The sequence below is a fragment of the Salmo salar genome, unplaced genomic scaffold, assembly GCF_965601325.2.
Source record: "Salmo salar unplaced genomic scaffold, fSalSal1 ptg000171l, whole genome shotgun sequence".
NCBI classification, from domain to species: Eukaryota; Metazoa; Chordata; class Actinopteri; order Salmoniformes; family Salmonidae; genus Salmo; species Salmo salar.
This window is the reverse complement of record NW_027675324.1, coordinates 1-27,926: the sequence shown is the minus strand read 5'-3', so window position 1 is coordinate 27,926 and position 27,926 is coordinate 1. Positions and strand designations below refer to the sequence as shown.

Sequence of the window (27,926 nt, the reverse complement as noted above, 5' to 3'; positions counted from 1 at the left end):
CTACAGTTTAACCAGCTCAGCTATAGACTACACCAGCATGACTAGTATCTATGTGGACCCTACTACAGTTTAACCAGCTCAGCTATAGACTACACCAGCATGACTAGTATCTATGTGGACCCTACTACAGTTTAACCAGCTCAGCTATAGACTACACCAGCATGACTAGTATCCATGTGGACCCTACTACAGTTTAACCAGCTCAGCTATAGACTACACCAGCGTGACTAGTATCTATGTGGACCCTACTACAGTTTAACCAGCTCAGCTATAGACTACACCAGCATGACTAGTATCTATGTGGACCCTACTACAGTTTAACCAGCTCAGCTATAGACTACACCAGCATGACTAGTATCTATGTGGACCCTACTACAGTTTAACCAGCTCAGCTATAGACTACACCAGCATGACTAGTATCTATGTGGACCCTACTACAGTTTAACCAGCTCAGCTATAGACTACACCAGCGTGACTAGTATCTATGTGGACCCTACTACAGTTTAACCAGCTCAGCTATAGACTACACCGGCATGACTAGTATCTATGTGGACCCTACTACAGTTTAACCAGCTCAGCTATAGACTACACCAGCATGACTAGTATCTATGTGGACCCTACTACAGTTTAACCAGCTCAGCTATAGACTACACCAGCATGACTAGTATCTATGTGGACCCTACTACAGTTTAACCAGCTCAGCTATAGACTACACCAGCATGACTAGTATCTATGTGGACCCTACTACAGTTTAACCAGCTCAGCTATAGACTACACCAGCATGACTAGTATCTATGTGGACCCTACTACAGTTTAACCAGCTCAGCTATAGACTACACCAGCATGACTAGTATCTATGTGGACCCTACTACAGTTTAACCAGCTCAGCTATAGACTACACCAGCATGACTAGTATCTATGTGGACCCTACTACAGTTTAACCAGCTCAGCTATAGACTACACCAGCATGACTAGTATCTATGTGGACCCTACTACAGTTTAACCAGCTCAGCTATAGACTACACCAGCATGACTAGTATCTATGTGGACCCTACTACAGTTTAACCAGCTCAGCTATAGACTACACCAGCATGACTAGTATCTATGTGGACCCTACTACAGTTTAACCAGCTCAGCTATAGACTACACCAGCATGACTAGTATCTATGTGGACCCTACTACAGTTTAACCAGCTCAGCTATAGACTACACCAGCATGACTAGTATCTATGTGGACCCTACTACAGTTTAACCAGCTCAGCTATAGACTACACCAGCATGACTAGTATCTATGTGGACCCTACTACAGTTTAACCAGCTCAGCTATAGACTACACCAGCATGACTAGTATCTATGTGGACCCTACTACAGTTTAACCAGCTCAGCTATAGACTACACCAGCATGACTAGTATCTATGTGGACCCTACTACAGTTTAACCAGCTCAGCTATAGACTACACCAGCATGACTAGTATCTATGTGGACCCTACTACAGTTTAACCAGCTCAGCTATAGACTACACCAGCATGACTAGTATCTATGTGGACCCTACTACAGTTTAACCAGCTCAGCTATAGACTACACCAGCATGACTAGTATCTATGTGGACCCTACTACAGTTTAACCAGCTCAGCTATAGACTACACCAGCATGACTAGTATCTATGTGGACCCTACTACAGTTTAACCAGCTCAGCTATAGACTACACCAGCATGACTAGTATCTATGTGGACCCTACTACAGTTTAACCAGCTCAGCAGTACTATTATAGATATTAAACCCAGGATAGAGGGGCTGAGTGAATGTGGTCTGGACTCTGTGGAGGAGGGTCATTGTGTCAGAGACACTGTAGAAGGACAGAGTACCTGCCTTGTGATCCAGGTACACTCCTACTCTGGAGGACTGAGGGCCTGATACTTTAGTCTTAACATTATTGTGTCTGAAACAATAATCACCTCTATAGCACTGTAAACTCCAGGACTTGTTATTGTATCCAAATATATTATCTGTCTCTGTTCTGCTGATGTCTTTATATGAGACTGCTGTAATAACAGCATAACCAGTCCACTCCACCTCCCAGTAACAGCGTCCAGTCAGACCCTCTCTACACAGAACCTGGAGTATGTTGGTGAATCTGTCTGGATGATCAGGATATGGTTGGACTTGGCCTGTACAGGTCACCTTTCTGTTCCCTTCAGACAGAGAGAGGCGTGTGTATGCTGTGTTTGGGTCCAGTGTGAGCTGACAGGAATCTGGGAGAAGAGCAGAGACCAATGAGGGGAGTCAGAACAATAAGTTAAGTCAGATACTGTATCTACCCTGTCTTTGATTAGAGCACAGCAGAGATCAAATCAGAGAAATATGAGGAGTCAGATAGATACCCAGTCTTTGATTAGATCTACTATTGCTATATATTTCTAGAGGGATTGTTAGGAGTGGCAGTAAAAAGAGACTGTTAGTTACTTCACAATAAAGAGACTCACATTGTAACAACTGTTCTCTGGTCTTGGGCTCTGGAGGCAGAACAACCTCCACTATATTCACTACAGACACACAAACACATTGACAGAGAGAGGGAATGTTATCATCATACCATATTCCACATGTATATGACTAGTAGGGAACTTTCAATGGTCTAAAGTTGATGTTCTGATTGTTTTCAACACACCTGTAGTGGAGATCTTGGTCCATTCTCCTTTAAGGAAGTCTTCTAGTTTCTCTCTCAGTTCAGACACAGTCTTACTCACATCTCCAAAGTACTGAAGAGGACGGACAACGATGCTGGGTAAGTCTGAAGATACACTGATACTGGAGAGAGACTGATAACTCTGGAGAGAGAGAGACACAGAGAGAGAGAGAGAGAGAGAGAGACAGAGAGAGAGACAGAGAGAGACAGAGGGACATAGAGAGAGACACCGAGAGAGACAGAGAGAGGGACAGAGAGGCACAGAGGGACAGACAGAGAGAGGGACACAGAGAGAGGGGGGGACACAGACAGAGGGACAGGGGGACACAGACAGAGGGACAGGGGGACACAGAAAGACACAGAGAGACAGAGGGAAAGAGAGAGAGGGACAGAGAGAGAGAGAGGAGGGACAGAGAGAGAGAGAGGAGGGACAGAGAGAGAGAGAGGAGGGACAGAGAGGAGGGACAGAGAGAGAGAGAGAGAGAGACAGAGGGACAGAGGGACAGAGAGACAGAGGGACAGAGAGAGAGGGGGACAGAGAGAGAGGGGGACAGAGAGAGAGGGAGAGAGAGAGGGACAGAGGGAGAGAGACAGAGAGAGAGAGAGAGAGAGAGAGAGAGAGAGACAGAGAGAGAGGGAGAGAGAGAGGGACAGAGGGAGAGAGAGCGAGAGAGGGCCAGAGAGAGAGAGAGGGCCAGAGAGAGAGAGAGGGAGAGAGGGAGGGACACAGAGAGAGGGACACCAAGACCCAGAGAGAGGGGGACACGGACAGAGAGACACAGAGAGAGAGACACAGAGAGAGAGAGGGACAGAGTGACAGAGAGAGAGACAGAGGAACAGAGAGAGAGACACCGAGAGAGGGGGACACAGAGAGAGGGACAGGGGGACACAGAGACGGACAGGGGGACACAGACAGAGGGACACAGAGACGGACAGGGGGACACAGAGAGAGGGACAGGGGGACAGAGAGAGAGAGAGAGGGAGAGAGAGAGAGAGAAAGGGACAGAGAGAGAGAGAGAGAGAGAGAGAGAGAGGAGGGACAGAGAGAGAGAGAGAGAGAGAGGGACAGAGAGAGAGAGAGAGGGAGAGAGAGAGAGAGAAAGGGACAGAGAGAGAGAGAGAGAGAGAGAGAGGAGGGACAGAGAGAGAGAGAGAGAGAGAGAGAGGAGGGACAGAGAGAGAGAGAGAGGGACAGAGGGAGAGAGAGGGACAGAGAGGGAGAGAGAGGGACAGAGAGAGAGAGAGAGGGACAGAGAGAGAGAGAGAGAGAGGAGGGACAGAGAGAGAGAGAGAGAGAGGAGGGACAGAGAGAGAGGGACAGTGAGAGAGAGAGAGACAGTGAGAGAGAGAGGGACAGAGAGAGAGAGAGGAGGGACAGAGAGAGAGAGAGGAGGGACAGAGAGAGAGAGAGGAGGGACAGAGAGAGAGAGAGGAGGGACAGAGAGAGAGAGAGGAGGGACAGAGAGAGAGAGAGGAGGGACAGAGAGAGAGAGAGGAGGGACAGAGAGAGAGAGAGGAGGGACAGAGAGAGAGAGAGGAGGGACAGAGAGAGAGAGAGGAGGGACAGAGAGAGAGAGAGGAGGGACAGAGAGAGAGAGAGAGAGAGAGAGGAGGGACAGAGAGAGAGAGAGAGAGGAGGGACAGAGAGAGAGAGAGAGAGGAGGGACAGAGAGAGAGAGAGAGAGGAGGGACAGAGAGAGAGAGAGAGGAGGGACAGAGAGAGAGAGAGAGGAGGGACAGAGAGAGAGAGAGAGAGGAGGGACAGAGAGAGAGAGAGAGGAGGGACAGAGAGAGAGAGAGAGGAGGGACAGAGAGAGAGAGAGAGAGAGAGAGAGGGACAGAGAGAGAGAGACAGAGAGAGAGAGAGGGGGACAGAGAGGACAACATAATGATTGAGATGAATAGTTTCACATGAAGTTCATTTCATATCACATGTAACAAGACAGTTTAGTTACCTGGAGGAAATGGATGTGATCCTCTGTGTGTGAGAGCTGCTCCAGCTCAGTGCTTCTCTTCCTCAGCTCAGCTATCTCCTGCTTCAGTTGCTCCAGGACTCCTTCAGCTTCACTCACTTGATCCTTCTCTTGGGCTCTGATCAGCTCCTTCACCTCAGAGCTCCTTCTCTCAATGGAGCGGATCAGCTCAGTAAAGATCTGATCACTGTCCTCCACTGCTGCCTGTGCAGAGCGCTGTTGAGAGAGAGAGAGAGAGAGAGAGAGAGGGACAGAGAGACAGAGAGAGAGAGAGAGACAGAGAGAGAGAGAGAGAGGGACAGACAGAGAGAGAGAGACAGAGAGAGAGACAGAGAGAGAGAGCGAGAGCGAGAGAGAGAGCGAGAGCGAGAGAGAGAGAGGGACAGAGAGAGAGAGAGGGCGAGAGAGAGGGACAGAGAGCGAGAGAGAGGGACAGAGAGCGAGAGAGAGGGACAGAGAGCGAGAGAGAGGGACAGAGAGCGAGAGAGAGGGACAGAGAGCGAGAGAGAGGGACAGAGAGCGAGAGAGAGGGACAGAGAGCGAGGGAGAGAGAGAGAGAGGGACACAGAGAGAGAGAGAGAGGGACAGAGAGAGAGAGGGACAGAGAGAGAGAGAGACAGAGAGAGAGACAGAGAGAGAGACAGAGAGAGAGACAGAGAGAGAGACAGAGAGAGAGACAGAGAGAGAGACAGAGAGAGACACAGAGAGAGACACAGAGAGAGACACAGAGAGAGACACAGAGAGAGACACAGAGAGAGACAGAGAGAGACAGAGAGAGAGACACAGAGAGAGAGAGACACAGAGAGAGAGAGACACAGAGAGAGAGAGAGACACAGAGAGAGAGGGACAGAGAGAGAGAGGGACAGAGAGAGAGAGGGACAGAGAGAGAGAGGGACAGAGAGAGAGAGGGACAGAGAGAGAGAGGGACAGAGAGAGAGAGAGAGAGAGAGAGAGAGAGAGGGACAGAGAGAGAGAGAGAGAGAGAGAGAGGGACAGAGAGAGAGAGACAGAGAGAGAGAGACAGAGAGAGAGAGACAGAGAGAGAGAGACAGAGAGAGAGAGAGATAGCAGTTAGTTAATAGTATCTCTACTTGCAAATTCATCTTCTGCACATCTATCACTCCAGTGTTTAATTGCTAAATTGTAATTATTTCTCCACCACGGCCTATTTATTAACTTACCTCCTTTATCTTACCTCATTTGCACATCTGTATATAGACTTTTCTATTGTGTTATTGACTGTACGTTTGTTTATTCCATGTGTAACTCTGTGTTGTTGTTTGTGTCACACTGCTTTGCTTTATCTTGGCCAGGTCGCAGTTGTAAATGAGAACTTGTTATCAACTGGCCCACCTGGTTAAATAAAGGACATGTTCTCAACTAGCCCACCTGGTTAAATAAAGGACTTGTTCTCAACTAGTCTACCTGGTTAAATAAAGGTTTCATTAAAAAGTGTAGCAATAACTTAACTTTTCATTAATTAGACAGACTCCTCTAAATAATAAATATAATAAAATAACAAAAAAACAGTTAAATGCTAAGTACTATACATAGGTTTTATTTAAAAAATAACAATAGAACCTATTTAGTACTATAATGGTATTTACTAACATAATATTATTACTATAATAGTTTCTAAAGGGGTTCTAGGCTACCCTACCCTAGAATTAGGGTTCAGGATAAAACAGGTTATACGTAGGGTTAGAGTTTCTGTACAGCACTTTGTAACATCTGCTGATGTAAAAAGGTCTTTATAAATACATTAGATTGATTGTTAGGTTCAGGGTATTTAAAGAGATAAACTGTATGGGTTTATATCTCTCTTGCTCCTCCCTGTGGTCTTCTGTGGGAACTACATACCTCATTCACCACACTTGATAGGCTCATAATCTGAGGTAGCAACTGAGTCAGAGCTACAAATCAATGATCTCCACCTATCCATTAGGTTTACAACTCAGTGAACCTGCGCAGCATTCTCTCTATTTGATGTCTACGAACCAACAGATTTCAACGATTATCATATTACCCAGCAGCCATTTAGAAACAAATAAAATAAGGTTAGTTAATAATCAGTTACCTGAGGTAAACCTACAAGGATAGTTAATAATAAGTTACCTGAGGTAAACCTAAAAGGTTAGTTAATAATAAGTTACCTGAGGTAAACCTACAAGGATAGTTAATAATAAGTTACCTGAGGTAAACCTAAAAGGTTAACTCGGGCTGGAAGAGAATTACTTCAAAACCACAGCAAACAGCTGGGACATATAGTAATATTATATATATATAATATTATATCACTGGGCTCCTGTGTGCTAACAAACCCTGTGTACCACCCCTCCCCTGTTTAACCTTGAATTTCGTTCAGAAAAACACTTCCACATTTAGCAAAACGAACCAACTCTTTACGGATCTGTTCGGTGGTAATAAACGGAGGCAGATTAGACACCACTACTCTTGTCGAAATCAGCACCAACACAACCCCTCACATAAATCATACTGGTAACTAGCCGGGTAACAAGACTCACCTTTTACATTACCACAACCACCGCCTTGTTCATTCTGGATACAGAGTGTATATGTTCCTCTCCCACCTGTTCACCGACCAGGATCAATAATTCCTCCACACCATTCTCCACAACGCACCTGAAGAGACAGCGTTTCTTCTCCACTCGGTTGAGGACATCAAACTACCGTACTCCCCCCTCAACTCTAACCGATAAACAGCGGAAACCGATAAACAAACCCTCCCACCATGACAAAATACATTTGGAAAATAGGCAAAAGAATAGCTGCACTCTTCACGAACGACAAAACCTCACGTTACCAACTTCTTCTTCTTCTATGGTATAATGGCGGTCCTCAAACCAACGTTAAAGGAGCATGGCGCCTCCTACTGTGCTGGAGTGTGTTCAATCACGGTTTACACCATTTCTAAATCCTCCTACCTAACTCGGTACTTCTGAGAAAATAAAAAAATAAAAATAAAAAAGATCCCTACTAACGTCTAATAGACCCTCCCCCATCCCCCAAATCCCTTCCAAACCCCCATCCAACCCCGTCCAACCTCAATGACCCTACACTTCAATCTTTCCCTCTCTTCAACATCCTTACAACAATATAACAACACATGCTGCACCGTTTCATTGACAATACCCTCCAGACACAAACCATTCACATGCTGCCAACCAGATGGAAGGACCAGTTCAATGTACAATGTCCTAAACACAATCGAGGAAACACCACCTCTTCCTTCCTAATCTGACCTTTGAACCTTGGTCCACCGACCTTTCTTTGGAGGGCATATAAATGCCGTCCCTTGTGCTCAGAGTCCCATCTCTTCTGCCACACATCTATCAAAATGGCTCTGATCTCACATTTGTCCTCACCTCTACCCAGTGGAACATTAATATATATTATATCTTGTTTTAAAGTTATTTTAGCTAACTAGTCTACAATTTCATTCCATTCCACACCCGAATGTGCTGGGACCCAGCAGAATCTCACTACTAGACCCATTCTCTCAATTCTCCATAATAACATTAATACCTCCAATAGTAGGTCACTCCTAATAGATTTACCAGATGATAAACTATTCAATACAGACAGAGAATCTGAGGATACTATAACTCTAACAGGTTGTACGTCCTCCACCCACTGGAGGACAACTATTATCACCAACAGTTCAACTGAGTACACTGACAGTTCATCTGTTAGTCTTCTACATATCCGCACATCACATTCAGGAAGGTAAACACCTGCTCCTGTGGGCCCACTATCTGGGCCCTTGGATCCATCTGTGAAAAGAGGTAAAAAAAAAGCATAACAACTTCTACCAATGTAATTGTCAACCAGTTTCCCTTTATCACTGACTTCTGACCCAATCTTTCCTTTTGTCTACCAAGGTTAGATCAACAACAGGATCTGGGAGTAACCATGGAGGAACATCCCCTATCACCACAGAAAGGGCCAACCTCCAACTCCCTGAAACTACTCTCATCAGCAAGCTTTCCAACTGTCCAACCAAAACCACTGCCTTGTCTACTAGTATATTCCCAACAGTCATCTAGAACAGTAGCAGTGGGATGCTCAACCTCACAGCCTTTCAACCCAATAAGCTAATGACAATTTATTACGTCGTATATCCAAAGGCATCTCACCTGCCTCAACTGGACTATAATATAAATCCATGATATTATGGGATACAAAATGGGAAAAGGGGAAATTATGATAATACTAAAAAACACCCGTCTAACTAACCCTACACTCATTAAAACCCACTACCCCATTCCACTACTTTGACCCTATCTGCTCCTGCACCAGGCCAACTAACCCTACACTCATTAAAACCCACTACCCCATTCCACTACTTTGACCCTATCTGCTCCTGCACCAGGCCAACTAACCCTACACTCATTAAAACCCACTACCCCATTCCACTACTTTGACCCTATCTGCTCCTGCACCAGGCCAACTAACCCTACACTCATTAAAACCCACTACCCCATTGCACTACTTTGACCCTATCTGCTCCTGCACCAGGCCAACTAACCCTACACTCATTAAAACCCACTACCCCCATTCCACTACTTTGACCATATCTGCTCCTGCACCAGGCCAACTCACCCTACACTCATTAAAACCCACTACCCCATTCCACTACTTTGACCCTATCTGCTCCTGCACCATGCCAACTAACCCTACACTCATTAAAACCCACTACCCCATTCCACTACTTTGACCCTATCTGCTCCTGCACCAGGCCAACTAACCCTACACTCATTAAAACCCACTACCCCATTCCACTACTTTGACCCTATCTGCTCCTGCACCATGCCAACTAACCCTACACTCATTAAAACCCACTACCCCATTCCACTACTTTGACCCTATCTGCTCCTGCACCATGCCAACTAACCCTACACTCATTAAAACCCACTACCCCATTCCACTACTTTGACCCTATCTGCTCCTGCACCAGGTCAACTAACCTACACTCATTAAAACCCACTACCCCATTCCACTACTTTGACCCTATCTGCTCCTGCACCAGGCCAACTAACCCTACACTCATTAAAACCCACTACCCACATTCCACTACTTTGACCCTATCTGCTCCTGCACCAGGCCAACTAACCCTACACTCATTAAAACCCACTACCCCCATTCCACTACTTTGACCCTATCTGCTCCTGCACCAGGCCAACTAACCCTACACTCATTAAAACCCACTACCCCCATTCCACTACTTTGACCCTATCTGCTCCTGCACCAGGCCAACTAACCCTACACTCATTAAAACCCACTACCCCATTCCACTACTTTGACCCTATCTGCTCCTGCACCAGGCCAACTAACCCTACACTCATTAAAACCCACTACCCCATTGCACTACTTTGACCCTATCTGCTCCTGCACCAGGCCAACTAACCCTACACTCATTAAAACCCACTACCCCATTCCACTACTTTGACCCTATCTGCTCCTGCACCAGGCCAACTAACCCTACACTCATTAAAACCCACTACCCCATTGCACTACTTTGACCCTATCTGCTCCTGCACCAGGCCAACTAACCCTACACTCATTAAAACCCACTACCCCCATTCCACTACTTTGACCCTATCTGCTCCTGCACCAGGCCAACTAACCCTACACTCATTAAAACCCACTACCCCATTCCACTACTTTGACCCTATCTGCTCCTGCACCAGGCCAACTAACCCTACACTCATTAAAACCCACTACCCCATTCCACTACTTTGACCCTATCTGCTCCTGCACCAGGCCAACTAACCCTACACTCATTAAAACCCACTACCCCATTCCACTACTTTGACCCTATCTGCTCCTGCACCAGGCCAACTAACCCTACACTCATTAAAACCCACTACCCCATTCCACTACTTTGACCCTATCTGCTCCTGCACCAGGCCAACTAACCCTACACTCATTAAAACCCACTACCCCATTCCACTACTTTGACCCTATCTGCTCCTGCACCAGGCCAACTAACCCTACACTCATTAAAACCCACTACCCCATTCCACTACTTTGACCCTATCTGCTCCTGCACCAGGCCAACTAACCCTACACTCATTAAAACCCACTACCCCATTCCACTACTTTGACCCTATCTGCTCCTGCACCAGGCCAACTAACCCTACACTCATTAAAACCCACTACCCCATTCCACTACTTTGACCCTATCTGCTCCTGCACCAGGCCAACTAACCCTACACTCATTAAAACCCACTACCCCATTCCACTACTTTGACCCTATCTGCTCCTGCACCAGGCCAACGACCTGGGAGGACGGGACACCACCACTCAACACACCCTGGAACTCTTCTGAAGTCAAATCTAGTATGACCAAATACTTCTCTGCAGCTGCCACCAAAACATTTTTTTTTCTGTGATTTACATTCCATTTCTGCGGTACAGTTGATAACCATTTGCTATGAACACTAAGAAGCCAACCTTACTGAAGCATATATCACTGGTTGGCCCATCCCTCTGTGCTGTCACAGATCTACTACTCACAGGGATCCTCTCAGGATCCTTCAGCCTTGACCCATCCTCCTCTACTTTCTTCACTGCCTCAGCAGTGACAACCTGTTCCCAACAGTGGGGTCAGTGGGATTGGATAGGGGCCCCTCTACCTCTCTCTCTCTCTCTCTCTGACTGGAGGAGACAGGTGAAATGGTGTGTCTCCTCTGGTCAACAATACTCACCTTGAGAGACTCCACAGCCTGTTGGAGCTCCTTCAGCTCCTTCTCTCTCTCCTGGAATTTCTGCTGGACCTTCTGCTGACTCATCCCCAGCTGCCTCTGTGGAGAATCTCTCTTCAATGAGCTATCAAGCTTTATTAGTCCAGTAGATCAATAGTACAGTAATGTGACATAGGGCCCATAGAGAGGAAGGTCTAAAAAATGGATGGTCCATTTACTAAATGATATTTATTTGTTGCTATGTGAATGATTATAGTTTTTATGGTAGGACTACATGTATCAACAGGTTGAGACTGAACTTTGGACTCATAAAAGGGCATTCAGAATGATAATAGTGTTTGACATTATAAAATGGTGATACATCTGGAGAATCTGGGTTAACATATCAATATACTCAAGGTTTGTGTTCGTATTTGTTCTGCTGAGGATTCATTTCATTTCAATGATCTCATATTCAAACAGCCTTAGTTCCTACTGTATCTTTAATTCTTTGTTTATCAGACAGTCACCAACAAGTTGTTCTGGTCTTACCTGTTTCTCAGTCCTCTCTGCTGCAGCTGACACTGTATCATGGCCTTTATGCTCATCCATTGTACACTGATAACAGATACACTGCTGATCGGTACGACAGTAAACCTCCAGCAGTTTGTCATGATGAGAGCAGATCTTCTCCTGTAGTTGTGCGGTGGCTTTGACCAGCTTGTGCCTCTTCAAAGCAGGAGATTCGTAGTGAGATTGGAGGTGAGTCTCACAGTAAGAGGCCAGACACGCCAGACAGGACATGAGTGCTTTCTGCTTTCTGGTCCCAGTGCAGACATCACACGCCACATCTCTAGGTCCAGCATAGCACAGAGCAGGAGGGGGAGCAGCCTGGAGTCCTGTCTTCTTCAGTTTCTCCACCAGCTCAGCCAACATGTTATTTTTACTCAGATTAGGCCTTGGACTGAAGGTCTGTCTGCACTGAGGACAGCTATAGACCCCTTTCAGAACATCCTGATCCCAGCAGCCCTCAATACAGCTCCTACAGTAACTGTGTCCACAGGGGATGGCGACTGGTTCCTTCAGTAGATCCAGACAGACAGAACAACAGAACTGGTCCTGGTCCAGCAGAACTCCCTGTTGAGCCATTTGGACGGTTGTTCACTCTCACACAGACAGACGAGACAGAGACTCAGATCAGTTTCGTTTCCTCAGAAGAGAGTTTGTGGGAGGGGGAGGGATTTCCTGGTTCTGCCAGAGGGGTGGGGTTAGAGGGAGGGAGGGGTTAGAGGAATGCAGGAAGAGAGAGAGGAACTGCATGCAACATCAAGAGGGAGACAAATAGTTTTGTTCCAATGTTAGAGCCTTTAACATGGAACACATGACATAATGAATCTTAAAATGTGAGTTGTTAGAATATATGAAGGGTAACAGTTTTCTATGAAGTACGTATGTATCATTATTTTAATCACCTTTATAATGCCTTATAAATCAATAAGTCCTGAGGAGGTGTGATATATGGTTATTATACAGAACCACGGCTAAGGGCTGTTCTTAGACAAGACACAACACGGATTGAGAATTATCTAACACTTTCAACAATACAATCACATTTTATTTTATTGGTTACATACACATATTTATCAGTTGTTATTGTGGGTGAAGTGAAATGCTTGTGTTCCTGGTTCCAACAGTGCAGTAATATCTAACAATGCTTGTGTTCCCAGCTCCAACAGTGCAGTAATATCTAACAATGCTTGTGTTCCTGGCTCCAACAGTGCAGTAATATCTAACAATGCTTGTGTTCCCAGCTCCAACAGTGCAGTAATATCTAACAATGCTTGTGTTCCCAGCTCACAGAGGGCAGAAGTCAATGAAAATATTAGGACAAGCAATGATATATATATATATATATACATATATACACTGTATACTGTGATGTGATGCATAGACAATTTGGAGTACATCTGTAGTATATCTGAAGAATAGTAGATGTACAGTAGTAGTTATATAGGATGAACCAGGACTAGAATACAGTATATACATATTAAGTGGACAGCAGTAGTTATATAGGATGAACCATGACTGGAATACAGTATATACATATGAAGTGGACAGCAGTAGTTATATAGGATGAACCATGACTAGAATACAGTATATACATATGAAGTGGACAGTAGTAGTTATATAGGATGAACCAGGACTAGAATACAGTATATACATATGAAGTGGACAGCAGTAGTTATATAGGATGAACCAGGACTGGAATACAGTATATACATTTGTATTTATTTCACCTTTATTTAACCAGGTAGGCAAGTTGAGAACAAGTTCTCATTTACAATTGCGACCTGGCCAAGATAAAGCAAAGCAGTTCGACAACATACAACAACACAGAGTTACACATGGAGTAAAACAAACATACAGTCAATAATACAGTAAAAACATAAGTCTATATACATTGTGAGCAAATTAGGTGAGATAAGGGAGGTAAAGGCAATAAATAGGCCATGGTGGCAAAGTAAATACAATATAGCAAGTAAAACACTGGAATGGTAGATTTATAATTTGAAGAAAGTTCAAAGTTAAAATATAAATAATATGGTGCAAAGGAGCAAAATAAATAAATAAATAAATACAGTAGGGGAACAAGTAGTAGTTTGGGCTAAATTATAGATGGGCTATGTACAGGTGCAGTGATCTGGGAGCTGCTCTGACAGCTGGTGCTTAAAGCTAGTGAGGGAGATATGTGTTTCCAGTTTCAGAGATTTTTGTAGTTCGTTCCAGTCATTGGCAGCAGAGAACTGGAAGGAGAGGCGGCCAAAGGAGGAAATGGCTTTGTGGGTGACCAGAGAGATCCCTGACCTTATCTTCTCTCAAGAAGATGTCTGGTAGGCCCATTTAAATACCTTTTTTGGACATTTGAAGATAGCAGATGTTTGAGTTGGGTCTATTAACACAGCTCTGAGTTGTTATTATTTTTTTTATTTTTTTTTGACAAAATGAGCAGTCCTGGAAGTGACAGATTTTGACTCATATTGAGTGATAAGACTGAGCTATTTAAAAACACTTTTTCAACATTTCAAGATAGCAGTTAGTTCAGTTTGATCTTACTAAAGACAGCTGTATATTATTTTTTTTGACCCAAAAATATTCTATGTTCACGCCCACTTTTTTTGCACTATGTTTGAAGGCTGTCAACTTCTTGTCAGGAGGAGAATCACTTAGCCTTTCGACTAATTTTCAAATGATAGGATGCCTATTTAAAAACACTTTAGTAGGTGCAAGCGTCCCACCTAGCCCATAGAGGTTAAACCTAAACAGAATAAGTTGCAACTTAAGGTATAATTATTTTATTCATTTTGACATATTGTTTGGGACCACTTTTTTTGCTCTGTTTGAAGGCTGTCAGCTTCTTCTCAGGAGGAGAATCACTTAGCCTTTCAACTAATTTTGGGTTAGTTGGACTAATTTTGGGTTAGTTCTCTCAAGAAGAACTAACCCATCTCAACATGACAGAGAGTAAGACAGGAGAACCTATTTCAACATGACAGAGAGTAAGACAGGAGAACCTATTTCAACATGACGGAGAGTAAGACAGGAGAACCTATTTCAACATGACGGAGAGTAAGACAGGAGAACCTATTTCAACATGACGGAGAGTAAGACAGGAGAACCTATTTCAACATGACGGAGAGTAAGACAGGAGAACCTATTTCAACATGACGGAGAGTAAGTCAGGAGTCCCTGACCTTATCTTCTCTCAAGAAGATGTCTGGTAGGCAGGGCTGGGCGATATGGACCAAAAGTCATATCCCGATATATTTAGGCTGAATATCGATATAAGATATATATCCTGATATTTTTTCTGCAAAGTGAGAGCAAATGTTCAGTCAAAGTCAAAGCCAGATATGACATGTCTCAAGTAGTTTTATTGAAAGCGGCTATTTCAGTGAACAGTTGAAAAATCAAATGAATAAATAATAAACAGGGCTCTTCACCTGGTTCAGATTAAATGCTCAGCTGTTCAAATAACAACAACATGTAAACATAAACACTGTAGAACAACAGGACGACCTTTTTGGAAATCAAAGCTCCATAAGGTGCACATTTAAATAAATACAAATATCTTAAACAAAAATAGCCTATAAAATAAAATAGGCCTATCTTTTTCTGAAATAAATATTATATATATTTATGAGAAAAGTCAACTTTTTTTTTAGTTTGACAACTTTAAATGGCTTATTAAAATCAAATTACAGATTTCTTCTCCTTTCTAACAAATCCACAGATGCAAATAACGAACATTACAAAATAATAAAATATGACAAACCCTAGTAAGGGCAGCAATTATATATAAATAAAGAACAAAATAAAGTGCTCAGTTTGAGAAAATGTTTTTTAAACATCAGCCTGAGATTACCATTTGCTTTTTGTTAACTCAATTTCTTATCTGAACAGCCTCAACCAGTTGCACAAGAAACAGACTATCAACTCAATAAACATTTTCCCCCTCTTTTTTTACTTTGATAAACAGTAATGCTGTCTTGAGGTAGATATTAGAAGACAAGCGTGTCCTCCTTCGTTTAAAGATTTTGTGCGAGAAACACCAGCCTGTCAACGGCATCCGGCTTCAGAGATGCTCTGTGGCAGGTCACGATATTGCCACTGCAGCTGAAAACCCTTTCGGAGGGTGAACTGGTAGCTGGTACCAAGAGATACTTTTTTTGCCAGGTGGCACAGAGCTGGAAAGACAACTTCATGATCCTTCCACCACTTGAGGGGATCAGTGTCACTCTCCAGACTTGCTGACTGCAAGTAACTTGACAGTTCATTTTCAATAGCCTCCCTCTTGGTTGGTGGTGCAGTGGTGGTGGCTGTGCGCTGCTTGAAGAAGCTTGCCAGTGTCTTAGCTTTTGGTGCCACTGCTGCTTCTCCATCTGCAGGCTCAGGCACAGTTGGCACACGTAGGTAAGGCGGTTGACAGCTGCTCTGATCAGCCAGTAGCGTCTCCACCTCCAAGACAGCTCTGTGCTTCAATGCATCAACTTTTTCACTTGGGATATAGGTGGCCCTGAAGCGTGGATCCACAAATGAAGCCATCTCCAATAGGTCAGTAGTGGCTGGGTCAGAATACTTGCGGTTGAGGTACTCAACAATGCCGGTCTTGATCGATTTGCAAAGCTCGCTATCACCCTCTTCACATGCCAGGAGACTTTCGTTAAAAAGGTGCAGCACAGGTTTTACATATGATAGAGTGACGTACTCCTCACCTGACAAAGCATCGGTAAAGTCCTGGAGAGGTTTCAGGACCTTTTGGACTGCTTCTAGGACCTCTAAGTCCTGCCAGGTAGGGACAAGGTTCCTGGTCTTTTTGTCATTAGACAGGACTTTGGCCAGTGCTCCTTCCTGCTCCAGGACTCTCTCTATCATCTGCTGCCTTGATCCCCAGCGTGTGGCAGACTCGGTTATGAGTTGGTGACTTGGCAGACCCAGCTGAATCTGGACTTCAGCAAGATGCGAGACTTCTCGCTTATGCGAGAAATTTGACTCTGTTTTCACTTTAACACACTTATACAACTAAGTGCTTTCCAAAATCAAGCTTTAGAAATATTCTACATTAATATTTTCTTGTTTCATAGTTTATTTTTTTTAATCAACGCCAGTCCTAATCATAAATATCAAATATTATATTCATTTATTTTGTGAATTTTAATCCTGTAAGTGATTTTTATGTATTATTATTTGTGTATAATTTATAAATGATGACTATACTGTATGTACATTTACTGATGTTTCGTTCTTGTTGTTGTTCTTAGTATTTATGCTTAGTATTTAATGCTACTTCATATTTCTACTCCACTAAAAACTCCACAATGTTTAGGCCTACCTACGTGTCAACATTAGTTTCTAGTTACTTTGCAGTTGGCTCTTCAATCCAGAGAAAAAACTATAGTCTATCATAATAACTAAATATGTTACCTTGATGATATCAACAGGCTAACCAGCATTTTAAAGTCATAATTACCTCACCTTTACCAGCTGTAACATTAAAGTGGTAAACACATCAATGCATCACTAATTCTTATCCAATAACCTAATAAATATGGTTCTGAAATCTACCATCCTGTATTGTAAGTGATTTTACTTTTAGCACTTTATGTTTTGTGTTTTATTAATCCATTTTTGGCCAAGACAGCAGCATAAAACAAAAAAGTTGCAGACAGACACAAAGGAAAAATAATAAAAAACTAATATTTTAATGTTTTTTCTTTAAAGTAAAATATGTGAATAGTCCTTAATAAAACACTGCACTCCCCAATAGCCAAGTGTAGTCTGACCGAAGCACTGCATCCTCATCGTTCAGCTCCACCGCTCTGACCACGTCGCTCCCGTTGGCGGTTGTTATAGCAACCGGATGCTTTTCTTGGAGTTTCCCAGCTTGCGTCCTGCGAGGCCTCAGCTATATGCTCACCGGTGTGATCCTGGGGGGAAATAACTTGTTTTGGAGACACGACGCTGTTTTCATCTCCCCCAGTCGTTGAATGAAGTGAACATGTCACGCTTCATGTAAAGGCTCACATTGTCCTGCTCGACCACATATCGCTGGTCAACGCCAAAATGGGTCCCGTTAGCGAGCCGGTCAGCAAGGCTCTGCCTGACTTCAGTGGACATTTGTGGCAGTGCTTCTCGTGTAAAGTAGTTGGGAAGCTCATATCTCGGGTCCATAGTTTTCAGTAGCTTTTTTGAATCCGACTTGTTCCACAGTTGCAACAGGGACCATATCTTTAGCAATGTGATAGGACACCGCTGTAGTTATAGTACACCACTTGCCAATTTTCTTTTCATAAAGGCACACTGCGGGAAAATGAAGTTTGCAGTGAGCTTTGTTTCGGGGCTTTTTCGGGTTGTCGACGGCTTGCGGCTGGGGCTTCTGCAGCGCGCAGTTTCACACACTCTTCGTATTGCAGTTTGTGCCACTGTTTTAGGTGGTGAAAAAGATTGGTAGTGCTTCCACCCCTGGCTGTAACTTTTTTTATGGCACTGCCTACATATAACGTGATTTTGTTGCTCATCTGATACTTTGAATCCGAACCATCTCCAAATTACTGAGCCAATGCTTTTTCTTTTACTAACCAATTCCTCGTCAAAACGCTCCGCAGACGCTGTTGCTTCCTCCATGTTTGTTGAAGTGTCTGTTCCTGCCCCTCCGCCCTCTGTGCATGAAAGAGGAGGCGCGGGGAGCAGCGCAGAGAGCTCCGGGTCTGCAGCTTGCTTGGAGCAAGGATCAAAGCGCAAATTTCAACTATATCGATATATGCGAAATGGTCTAATTTCATATCACATTTAAAATATATATCGATATATTTTTTATATCGATATATCGCCCAGCCCTAGTCAGGCTGATAAGAACAATTCTTATTTTGTATAACGGGTCACTTAGGATGGCAGTAGCATTGTTGACGAAATGCAGGCATCGCAGCAGAATTAGGAAGCGGTCTTGGGAAAAGAGGGTGGCAAAGAAGGGAGTTGCAAACATAGGATCTGTGCTCCAGTATTCTCTTAGGGAGTTCTTCTTTACTATCCCCATGAGGAGGACTGTCACCAGGAAGGTATACATTTCACTAATTGTGGTTGTCACCCATTTAGCGAGTTTCCCCCCTCACTCCTGGCTCTCTCTTCTCTTGTAGCTCCAAGGCATAGCGATTGGTCTCCTGTACTATGTTTCCCACCAGCTCCTCTGTCAGAAACAACTTGAAGCACTCTGCCTCAGATGGAAATGGACTCCAGACTGGGACTCATCAAAACAAACAGCAGGGCCAGGAGGGGTGAAATGACTGGTGGCCTTCCAGCTACCACAGAACTCCTGTACTTCATCCACTGTCGGTCTCCCTCCATCACCACCAGCATCTTCAAAGGGACCTGGTACTTGGTCAGTGGACAAGGGAACCTCAGATTCAGGGTTCTCAATGGCTACAAGGTTGGGGGGGGGGGGGGCAGCTCCTCACTGTCAGAATCTGATTCCTGACTTTCATACTCAGACTCATTGTCAGAATTTTAACAAAAATCTCCATAATTTCCACATTTGTGAGTTGTCTCCTTTTGAAAGACATTGCTAATGCTACAGCTTAGCTCACTAGCTACATACATAAACAACAACACTGAATGGCTCAGAGTGAGAGGGGACGTGATTGACTGCCGGCATGCGTCACTTGTATCAATAAATCACCATCAGAAAATGTTTTGTGAGGTAATTATTTGTGTATTTATTGTTTTATTCACATGTTTTCAATTCTGGGTGACAAATCATGCATTCCGATTCTTGCATAGATTGTAATGGGCACATATTATGTGTGTAAAATACTTATTTGAAGGTTATACTGATTGTGATGAGCTAAGCTAATTCCAGCTATGTGTATGGAGCCATGTTTGTTGACATACAATGCATTCTGGGTTTCACGTAATCATCCGTTTGACCAAAGATGTTATAACAAAATGAGGTGAGTAAGAGTTCACTCATTTTTTGAGGACTTCCAGAAATGAATGGTGGGATGTGAACGACGGTAGATGACACACCCCTTCAACACTATAAACAGACCGAACTCATCTTGTCTTTTATTATCTTCGGTTTCTGTGAGGGAAAAATGCATGGCTGCTCGCTGAAACTAATCGTCGGATTACTGTCGATTTCTAGAAAGTGTTTTACCTAATTATTTCGATCAATGGTGAGCTCACCCCGTGATGTGATTAATTATACATAGTAATTGCAATTAGCTAATTCATATTGTAGTTTACGTCAGCCGAGAGTTAGAAAATATGACCGCTTGTGTTGGGTCAATCTATCCTCAGTTAGCGCTACGACAAATGTAGCCTACATTTTTTCCGGTTAGGATGATTGTGTTGTGCTATATATATATATATACTTCTGTGAATATCTGAACCATTTGCATCCAAAAATAAACTGCTCACATTCTGGAGATAAACTTTGTAAGGACTGTGTGTGTTTTGTGTAAATAGTTTCTGAAAAAAGTGTGTCAAACGCTGATTGTTGCGTCATTGGAAACTGTCCGTTGTAAACGAGTGTTCTAAATGAGTGTTCTAAAGAGTGTTCTAAACGAGGGTTCTAAATGAGGGTTCTAAAGAGCGTTCGAAATGAGTGTTCTCAAAGAGCGTTCTAAAGAGCGTTCTAAATGAGCGTTCTAAAGAGCGTTCTAAATGAGGGTTCTAAAAGAGGGTTCTAAACGAGCGTTCTAAACGAGTGTTCTAAATTAGTGTTTGTATGAGGGTTCTAAATGTGTGTTCTAAATGAGGGTTCTAATGAGTGTTCTAAATGAGGGTTCTAAATGAACGTTCTAAATGAGGGTTTTAAAAAGGCGTTCTAAATGAGGGTTCTAAATGAGTGTTCTAAAGAGCGTTCTAAAAGAGGGTTCTAAAAGAGGGTTCTAAAAGAAGCGTTCTAAAAGAGGGTTCTAAAAGAGCGTTCTAAAAGAGTGTTCTAAAAGAGCGTTCTAAATTAGTGTTCGTAATGAGGGATCTAACGGTGTGTTCTAAATGAGCGTTCTAAAAGAGCGTTCTAAATGAGTGTTCTAAATGAGTGTTGTAAAAGAGCGTTCTAAATGAGGGTTCTAAATGAGCGCTGTAAATGAGTGTTGTAAATGAGCGTTGTAAATGAGCGTTGTAAATGAGCGTTCTAAATGAGTGTTAGGCTATATAGTGCACTGTGTTTGACCAAGGTCCACAGTTAATTGTAGTGCACAATTTAGTGTTCTAATCACACAGCGCTTCAGGAACCACTGTAGAACGATCACACCCCGTGTGACAGGCAGCCAGGTTAGGGTTAGGAGGTGTTACTAGACAGACAGACAGTCAGGTTAGGAGGTGTCACTAGACAGACAGACAGACAGACAGGTTAGGGTTAGGAGGTGTTACTAGACAGACAGACAGACAGATAGACAGACAGACAGACAGGTTAGAGTTAGGAGGTGTTACTAGACAGACAGACATACAGACAGACAGGTTAGGGTTAGGAGGTGTTACTGTACAGACAGACAGGTTAGGGTTAGGAGGTGTTACTAGACAGACAGACAGTCAGGTTAGGAGGTGTCACTAGACAGACAGACAGACAGACAGGTTAGAGTTAGGAGGTGTTACTAGACAGACAGACAGACAGACAGACAGACAGGTTAGGGTTAGGAGGTGTTACTGTACAGACAGACAGACAGACAGACAGACAGACAGGTTAGGGTTAGGTGTTACTGTACAGACAGACAGGTTAGGGTTAGGAGGTGTTACTGTACAGACAGACAGACAGACAGACAGGTTAGGGTTAGGAGGTGTTACTAGACAGACAGACAGACAGACAGGTTAGAGTTAGGAGGTGTTACTGTACAGACAGACAGACAGACAGGTTAGGGTTAGGAGGTGTTACTGAACAGACAGACAGACAGACAGGTTAGGAGGTGTTACTGAACAGACAGACAGACAGACAGGTTAGGAGGTGTTACTGTACAGACAGACAGACAGACAGACAGGTTAGGGTTAGGAGGTGTTACTGTACAGACAGACAGACAGACAGGTTAGGGTTAGGAGGTGTTACTGAACAGACAGACAGACAGACAGGTTAGGAGGTGTTACTGAACAGACAGACAGACAGACAGGTTAGGAGGTGTTACTATAAAGACAGACAGACAGGCAGGCAGACAGACAGGTTAGAGTTAGGAGGTGTTACTATACAGACAGACAGACAGACAGACGGGTTAGGAGGTGTTACTAGACAGACAGACAGACAGACAGACAGACAGGTTAGGGTTATGAGGTGTTACTGAAAAGACAGACAGACAGGTTAGGAGGTGTTACTATACAGACAGACAGACAGACAGACAGACAGGTTAGGGTTAGGAGGTGTTACTATACAGACAGACAGACAGAGACAGACAGACAGGTTAGGGTTAGGAGGTGTTACTATACAGACAGACAGACAGGTTAGGGTTAGGAGGTGTTACTAGACAGACAGACAGACAGACAGGTTAGGGTTAGGAGGTGTTACTATACAGACAGACAGACAGAGACAGACAGACAGGTTAGGGTTAGGAGGTGTTACTATACAGACAGACAGACAGGTTAGGGTTAGGAGGTGTTACTAGACAGACAGACAGACAGACAGGTTAGGGTTAGGAGGTGTTACTGGACAGACAGACAGACAGGTTAGGGTTAGGAGGTGTTACTAGACAGACAGGTTAGGGTTAGGAGGTGTTACTATACAGACAGACAGACAGACAGGTTAGGGTTAGGAGATGTTACTAGACAGACAGACAGACAGACAGACAGGTTAGGGTTATGAGGTGTTACTGAAAAGACAGACAGACAGACAGGTTAGGAGGTGTTACTATACAGACAGACAGACAGACAGGTTAGGAGGTGTTACTATACAGACAGACAGACAGACAGACAGACAGGTTAGGGTTATGAGGTGTTACTGAACAGACAGACAGCCAGACAGGTTAGGAGGTGTTACTATACAGACAGACAGACAGACAGGCAGACAGACAGACAGGTTAGGGTTATGAGGTGTTACTATACAGAGAGACAGACAGACAGGTTAGGGTTAGGAGGTGTTACTATACAGACAGACAGACAGGTTAGAGTTAGGAGGTGTTACTGAACAGACAGACAGACAGGTTAGGAGGTGTTACTAGACAGACAGACAGACAGACAGACAGACAGACAGGTTAGAGTTAGGAGGTGTTACTGTACAGACAGACAGACAGGTTAGGGTTAGGAGGTGTTACTGTACAGACAGACAGACAGGTTAGGGTTATGAGGTGTTACTGTACAGACAGACAGACAGACAGACAGGTTAGGGTTAGGAGGTGTTACTGAAAAGACAGACAGACAGACAGAGAGACAGACAGAAAGACAGGTTAGAGTTAGGAGGAAAAAAATGCATGGCTGCACGCTGAAACTAATCGTCGGATTACTGTCGATTTCTAGAAAGTGTTTTACCTAATTATTTCGATCAATGGTGAGCTCACCCCGTGATGTGATTAATTATACATAGTAATTGCAATTAGCTAATTCATATTGTAGTTTACGTCAGCCGAGAGTTAGAAAATATGACTGCTTGTGTTGGGTCAATCTTTCTTCAGTTAGCGCTACGACAAATGTAGCCTACATTTTTCCGGTTAGGATGATTGTATTGTGCTATATATATATTTCTGTGTGTTGTGACATGAGTATGAAATTGTCATTCTGGTTGTTTTAGGGACTCCTGAAACAACCAGCAAACCAGGCTGTTGTTTTGTGAAACAGTGAATGTATAGAATCTAGCTAGCTGCAGAATTTACTGCAAATTGAATGTACAATTGTGTTAGCTTGCCTTGCTGATATTTGCCATGCAGATAGATGAAATAACGTAGCTAGCTATGTTCTTGCTTATTGTGCAGTGGATGATTAAAATACCTGTATGCCTATGGATGTGTAGCTAGCTATCTAGCCGATCTGTGTATGGACCCAAACGTTTGGTATACATATTAGTTCAGAACCTATGAACCTCAGCTATCATAGCCAGTTGTATCAACTTCAAAACAGCCTGAATGACATTAATGAAGCCTATGGATTGAGTAGAATATAATATCATGTTGTACCAAGGATGCAAGTCGTATATACATGTAGTTATTACCATGCATGAGATCCCCACATTGTAGCCTGTACATTTAATATATTCACTGATCATGTACTCTACCTTGGCAAATAAAGGTGCAGTTTAGGTATGAATGTCTTTGAGATTATTTTTCAGTCATATCCAATACCAGGAGTATCAAATTCCAGTCTTTGAATGACGCTGTGTCTGCATGTATGTATTACAATTATACACTTCAACAGTGTTTACCAATCTTGGTCCTGGGACATCAATGGTTACACATTGTAACTAATAGACAAGAAACATGATTTAACTAGTTAATTCATATATACAGAAATATCATGTTAAAAAACAGAACACTACACTTCCTATGCATCATGTAAATACTCTAACACTGGTTCATCTCAACATCTAATGCCCTTCATCTGCATTGATCTGATAAACACAGGATAGGTGGAGTATTTCATCACATTACAATTATAGGTAGGTAATTCATATATACTGCTCAAAAAAATAAAGGGAACACTTAAACAACACATCCTAGATCTGAATGAAATAAATAATCTTATTAAATACTTTTTTCTTTACATAGTTGAATGTGCTGATAACAAAATCACACAAAATTAATCAATTGAAATCCAATTTATCAACCCATGGAGGTCTGGATTTGGAGTCACACTCAAAATTAAAGTGGAAAACCACACTACAGGCTGATCCAACTTTGATGTAATGTCCTTAAAACAAGTCAAAATGAGGCTCAGTAGTGTGTGTGGCCTCCACGTGCCTGTATGACCTCCCTACAATGCCTGGGCATGCTCCTGATGAGGTGGCGGATGGTCTCCTGAGGGATCTCCTCCCAGACCTGGACTAAAGCATCCGCCAACTCCTGGACAGTCTGTGGTGCAACGTGGCGTTGGTGGATGGAGCGAGACATGATGTCCCAGATGTGCTCAATTGGATTCAGGTCTGGGGAACGGGCGGGCCAGTCCATAGCATCAATGCCTTCCTCTTGCAGGAACTGCTGACACACTCCAGCCACATGAGGTCTAGCATTGTCTTGCATTAGGAGGAACCCAGGGCCAACCGCACCAGCATATGGTCTCACAAGGGGTCTGAGGATCTCATCTCGGTACCTAATGGCAGTCAGGCTACCTCTCAATTTAGAACACACATTTAGAACCCTCGTTTAGAACGCTCATTTAAACGCTCATTTAGAACCCTCGTTTAGAACGCTCATTTAGAACCCTCGTTTAGAACCCTCATTTAGAACGCTCTTTTAGAACCCTCCTTTAGAACGCTCCTTTAGAACGCTCTTTTAGAACCCTAATTTAGAACCCTCGTTTAGAACCCTCATTTAGAACGCTCTTTTAGAACCCTCATTTAGAACGCTCATTTACAACAACAATCAGCGTTTGAGCTGGACACTTTTTTCAGAAACTATTTACACAAAAACACACACAGTCCTTACAAAGTTTATCTCCAGAATGTGAGCAGTTTATTTTTTGAAGGAAATGGTTCATATATTCACAGAAGTATATATATTTAATCACTGAACAGTAGCAGAACTAACTTCATCTGTTCCTGACTCTGGATAGTGGATTAAAAAGACCACCTGTTGTTACATCAACACCAGACATCATGATTCATGGAAATGGACATTGGATTTTATCAAATATGAAAACCTTAAATCTCTTCGAATTCAAAACAGTCAGAAAATAAGGATTGTACATAAAACAGAGCAGAATAAATCATCACATCTGGGGACCATCACCACCAGCATGACTAGTATCTATGTGGACCCTACTACAGTTTAACCAGCTCAGCTATAGACTACACCAGCATGACTAGTATCTATGCTGACCCTACTACAGTTTAACCAGCTCAGCTATAGACTACACCAGCATGACTAGTATCTATGTGGACCCTACTACAGTTTAACCAGCTCAGCTATAGACTACACCAGCATGACTAGTATCTATGTGGACACTACTACAGTTTAACCAGCTCAGCTATAGACTACACCAGCATGACTAGTATCTATGTGGACCCTACTACAGTTTAACCAGCTCAGCTATAGACTACACCAGCATGACTAGTATCTATGTGGACCCTACTACAGTTTAACCAGCTCAGCTATAGACTACACCAGCATGACTAGTATCTATGTGGACCCTACTACAGTTTAACCAGCTCAGCTATAGACTACACCAGCATGACTAGTAACTATGTGGACCCTACTACAGTTTAACCAGCTCAGCTATAGACTACACCAGCATGACTAGTATCTATGTGGACCCTACTACAGTTTAACCAGCTCAGCTATAGACTAAACCAGCATGACTAGTATCTATGTGGACCCTACTACAGTTTAACCAGCTCAGCTATAGACTACACCAGCATGACTAGTATCTATGTGGACCCTACTACAGTTTAACCAGCTCAGCTATAGACTACACCAGCATGACTAGTATCTATGTGGACCCTACTACAGTTTAACCAGCTCAGCTATAGACTACACCAGCGTGACTAGTATCTATGTGGACCCTACTACAGTTTAACCAGCTCAGCTATAGACTACACCAGCAGGACTAGTATCTATGTGGACCCTACTACAGTTTAACCAGCTCAGCTATAGACTACACCAGCATGACTAGTATCTATGTGTACCCTACTACAGTTTAACCAGCTCAGCTATAGACTACACCAGCATGACTAGTATCTATGTGGACCCTACTACAGTTTAACCAGCTCAGCTATAGACTACACCAGCATGACTAGTATCTATGTGGACCCTACTACAGTTTAACCAGCTCAGCTATAGACTACACCAGCATGACTAGTATCTATGTGGACCCTACTACAGTTTAACCAGCTCAGCTATAGACTACACCAGCATGACTAGTATCTATGTGGACCCTACTACAGTTTAACCAGCTCAGCTATAGACTACACCAGCATGACTAGTATCTATGTGGACCCTACTACAGTTTAACCAGCTCAGCTATAGACTACACCAGCATGACTAGTATCTATGTGGACCCTACTACAGTTTAACCAGCTCAGCTATAGACTACACCAGCATGACTAGTATCTATGTGGACCCTACTACAGTTTAACCAGCTCAGCTATAGACTACACCAGCATGACTAGTATCTATGTGGACCCTACTACAGTTTAACCAGCTCAGCAGTACCATAGAGATTAAACCCAGGATAGAGGGGCTGAGTGAATGTGGTCTGGACTCTGTGGAGGAGGGTCATTGTGTCAGAGACACTGTAGAAGGACAGAGTACCTGCCTTGTGATCCAGGTACACTCCTACTCTGGAGGACTGAGGGCCTGATACTTTAGTCTCAACATTATTGTGTATGAAATAATAATCACCACTATAGCACTGTAAACTCCAGGACTTGTTATTGTATCCAAATCTATTACCTGTCTCTGTTCTGCTGATGTCTTTATATGAGACTGCTGTAATAACATACTCCCCAGTCCACTCCACCTCCCAGTAACAGCGTCCAGACAGACCCTCTCTACACAGAACCTGCCAGTAGTTGGTGAATCTGTCTGGATGGTCAGGATATGGTTGGACTTGGTCTGTACAGGTCACCTTTCTGTTCCCTTCAGACAGAGAGAGGAGTGTGTATGCTGTGTTTGGGTCCAGTGTGAGCTGACAGGAATCTGGGAGAAGAGCAGAGACCAATGAGGGGAGTCAGAACAATAAGTTATGTCAGATACTGTATCTACCCTGTCTTTGATTAGAGCACAGCAGAGATCAAATCAGAGAAATATGAGGAGTCAGATAGATACCCAGTCTTTGATTAGATCTACTATTGCTATATATTTCTAGAGGGATTGTTAGGAGTGGCAGTAAAAAGAGACTGTTAGTTACTTCACAATAAAGAGACTCACATTGTAACAAC

The 27,926-nt window shown here is 43.4% G+C and overlaps 1 protein-coding gene across 2 annotated transcripts; it reads right to left on the bottom strand.

Annotated features, from left to right (window-relative positions):
• Nucleotides 1-1,613: 1,613 nt before the first annotated feature.
• LOC145867043 (tripartite motif-containing protein 16-like) lies at nucleotides 1,614-12,632 on the bottom strand. Of its 2 annotated transcripts, XM_082971090.1 has the most exons (6): nucleotides 11,918-12,632; nucleotides 11,390-11,485; nucleotides 4,641-4,874; nucleotides 2,668-2,827; nucleotides 2,483-2,542; nucleotides 1,614-2,251 (listed from the first exon to the last, which is right to left on the bottom strand). In XM_082971090.1, the coding sequence occupies exons 1-6, from the start codon at nucleotides 12,512-12,514 to the stop codon at nucleotides 1,737-1,739; spliced, it is 1,662 nt and encodes a 553-aa protein (XP_082827216.1). In that variant the 5' UTR covers nucleotides 12,515-12,632; the 3' UTR covers nucleotides 1,614-1,736. The 2 variants fall into 2 exon arrangements, 1 of the variants encoding a protein (XP_082827216.1); XR_014383201.1 differs by lacking the exons at nucleotides 1,614-2,251; nucleotides 11,390-11,485; nucleotides 11,918-12,632 and having other exon boundaries at nucleotides 2,668-4,678.
• Between the last annotated feature and the right edge of the window lie 15,294 nt (nucleotides 12,633-27,926).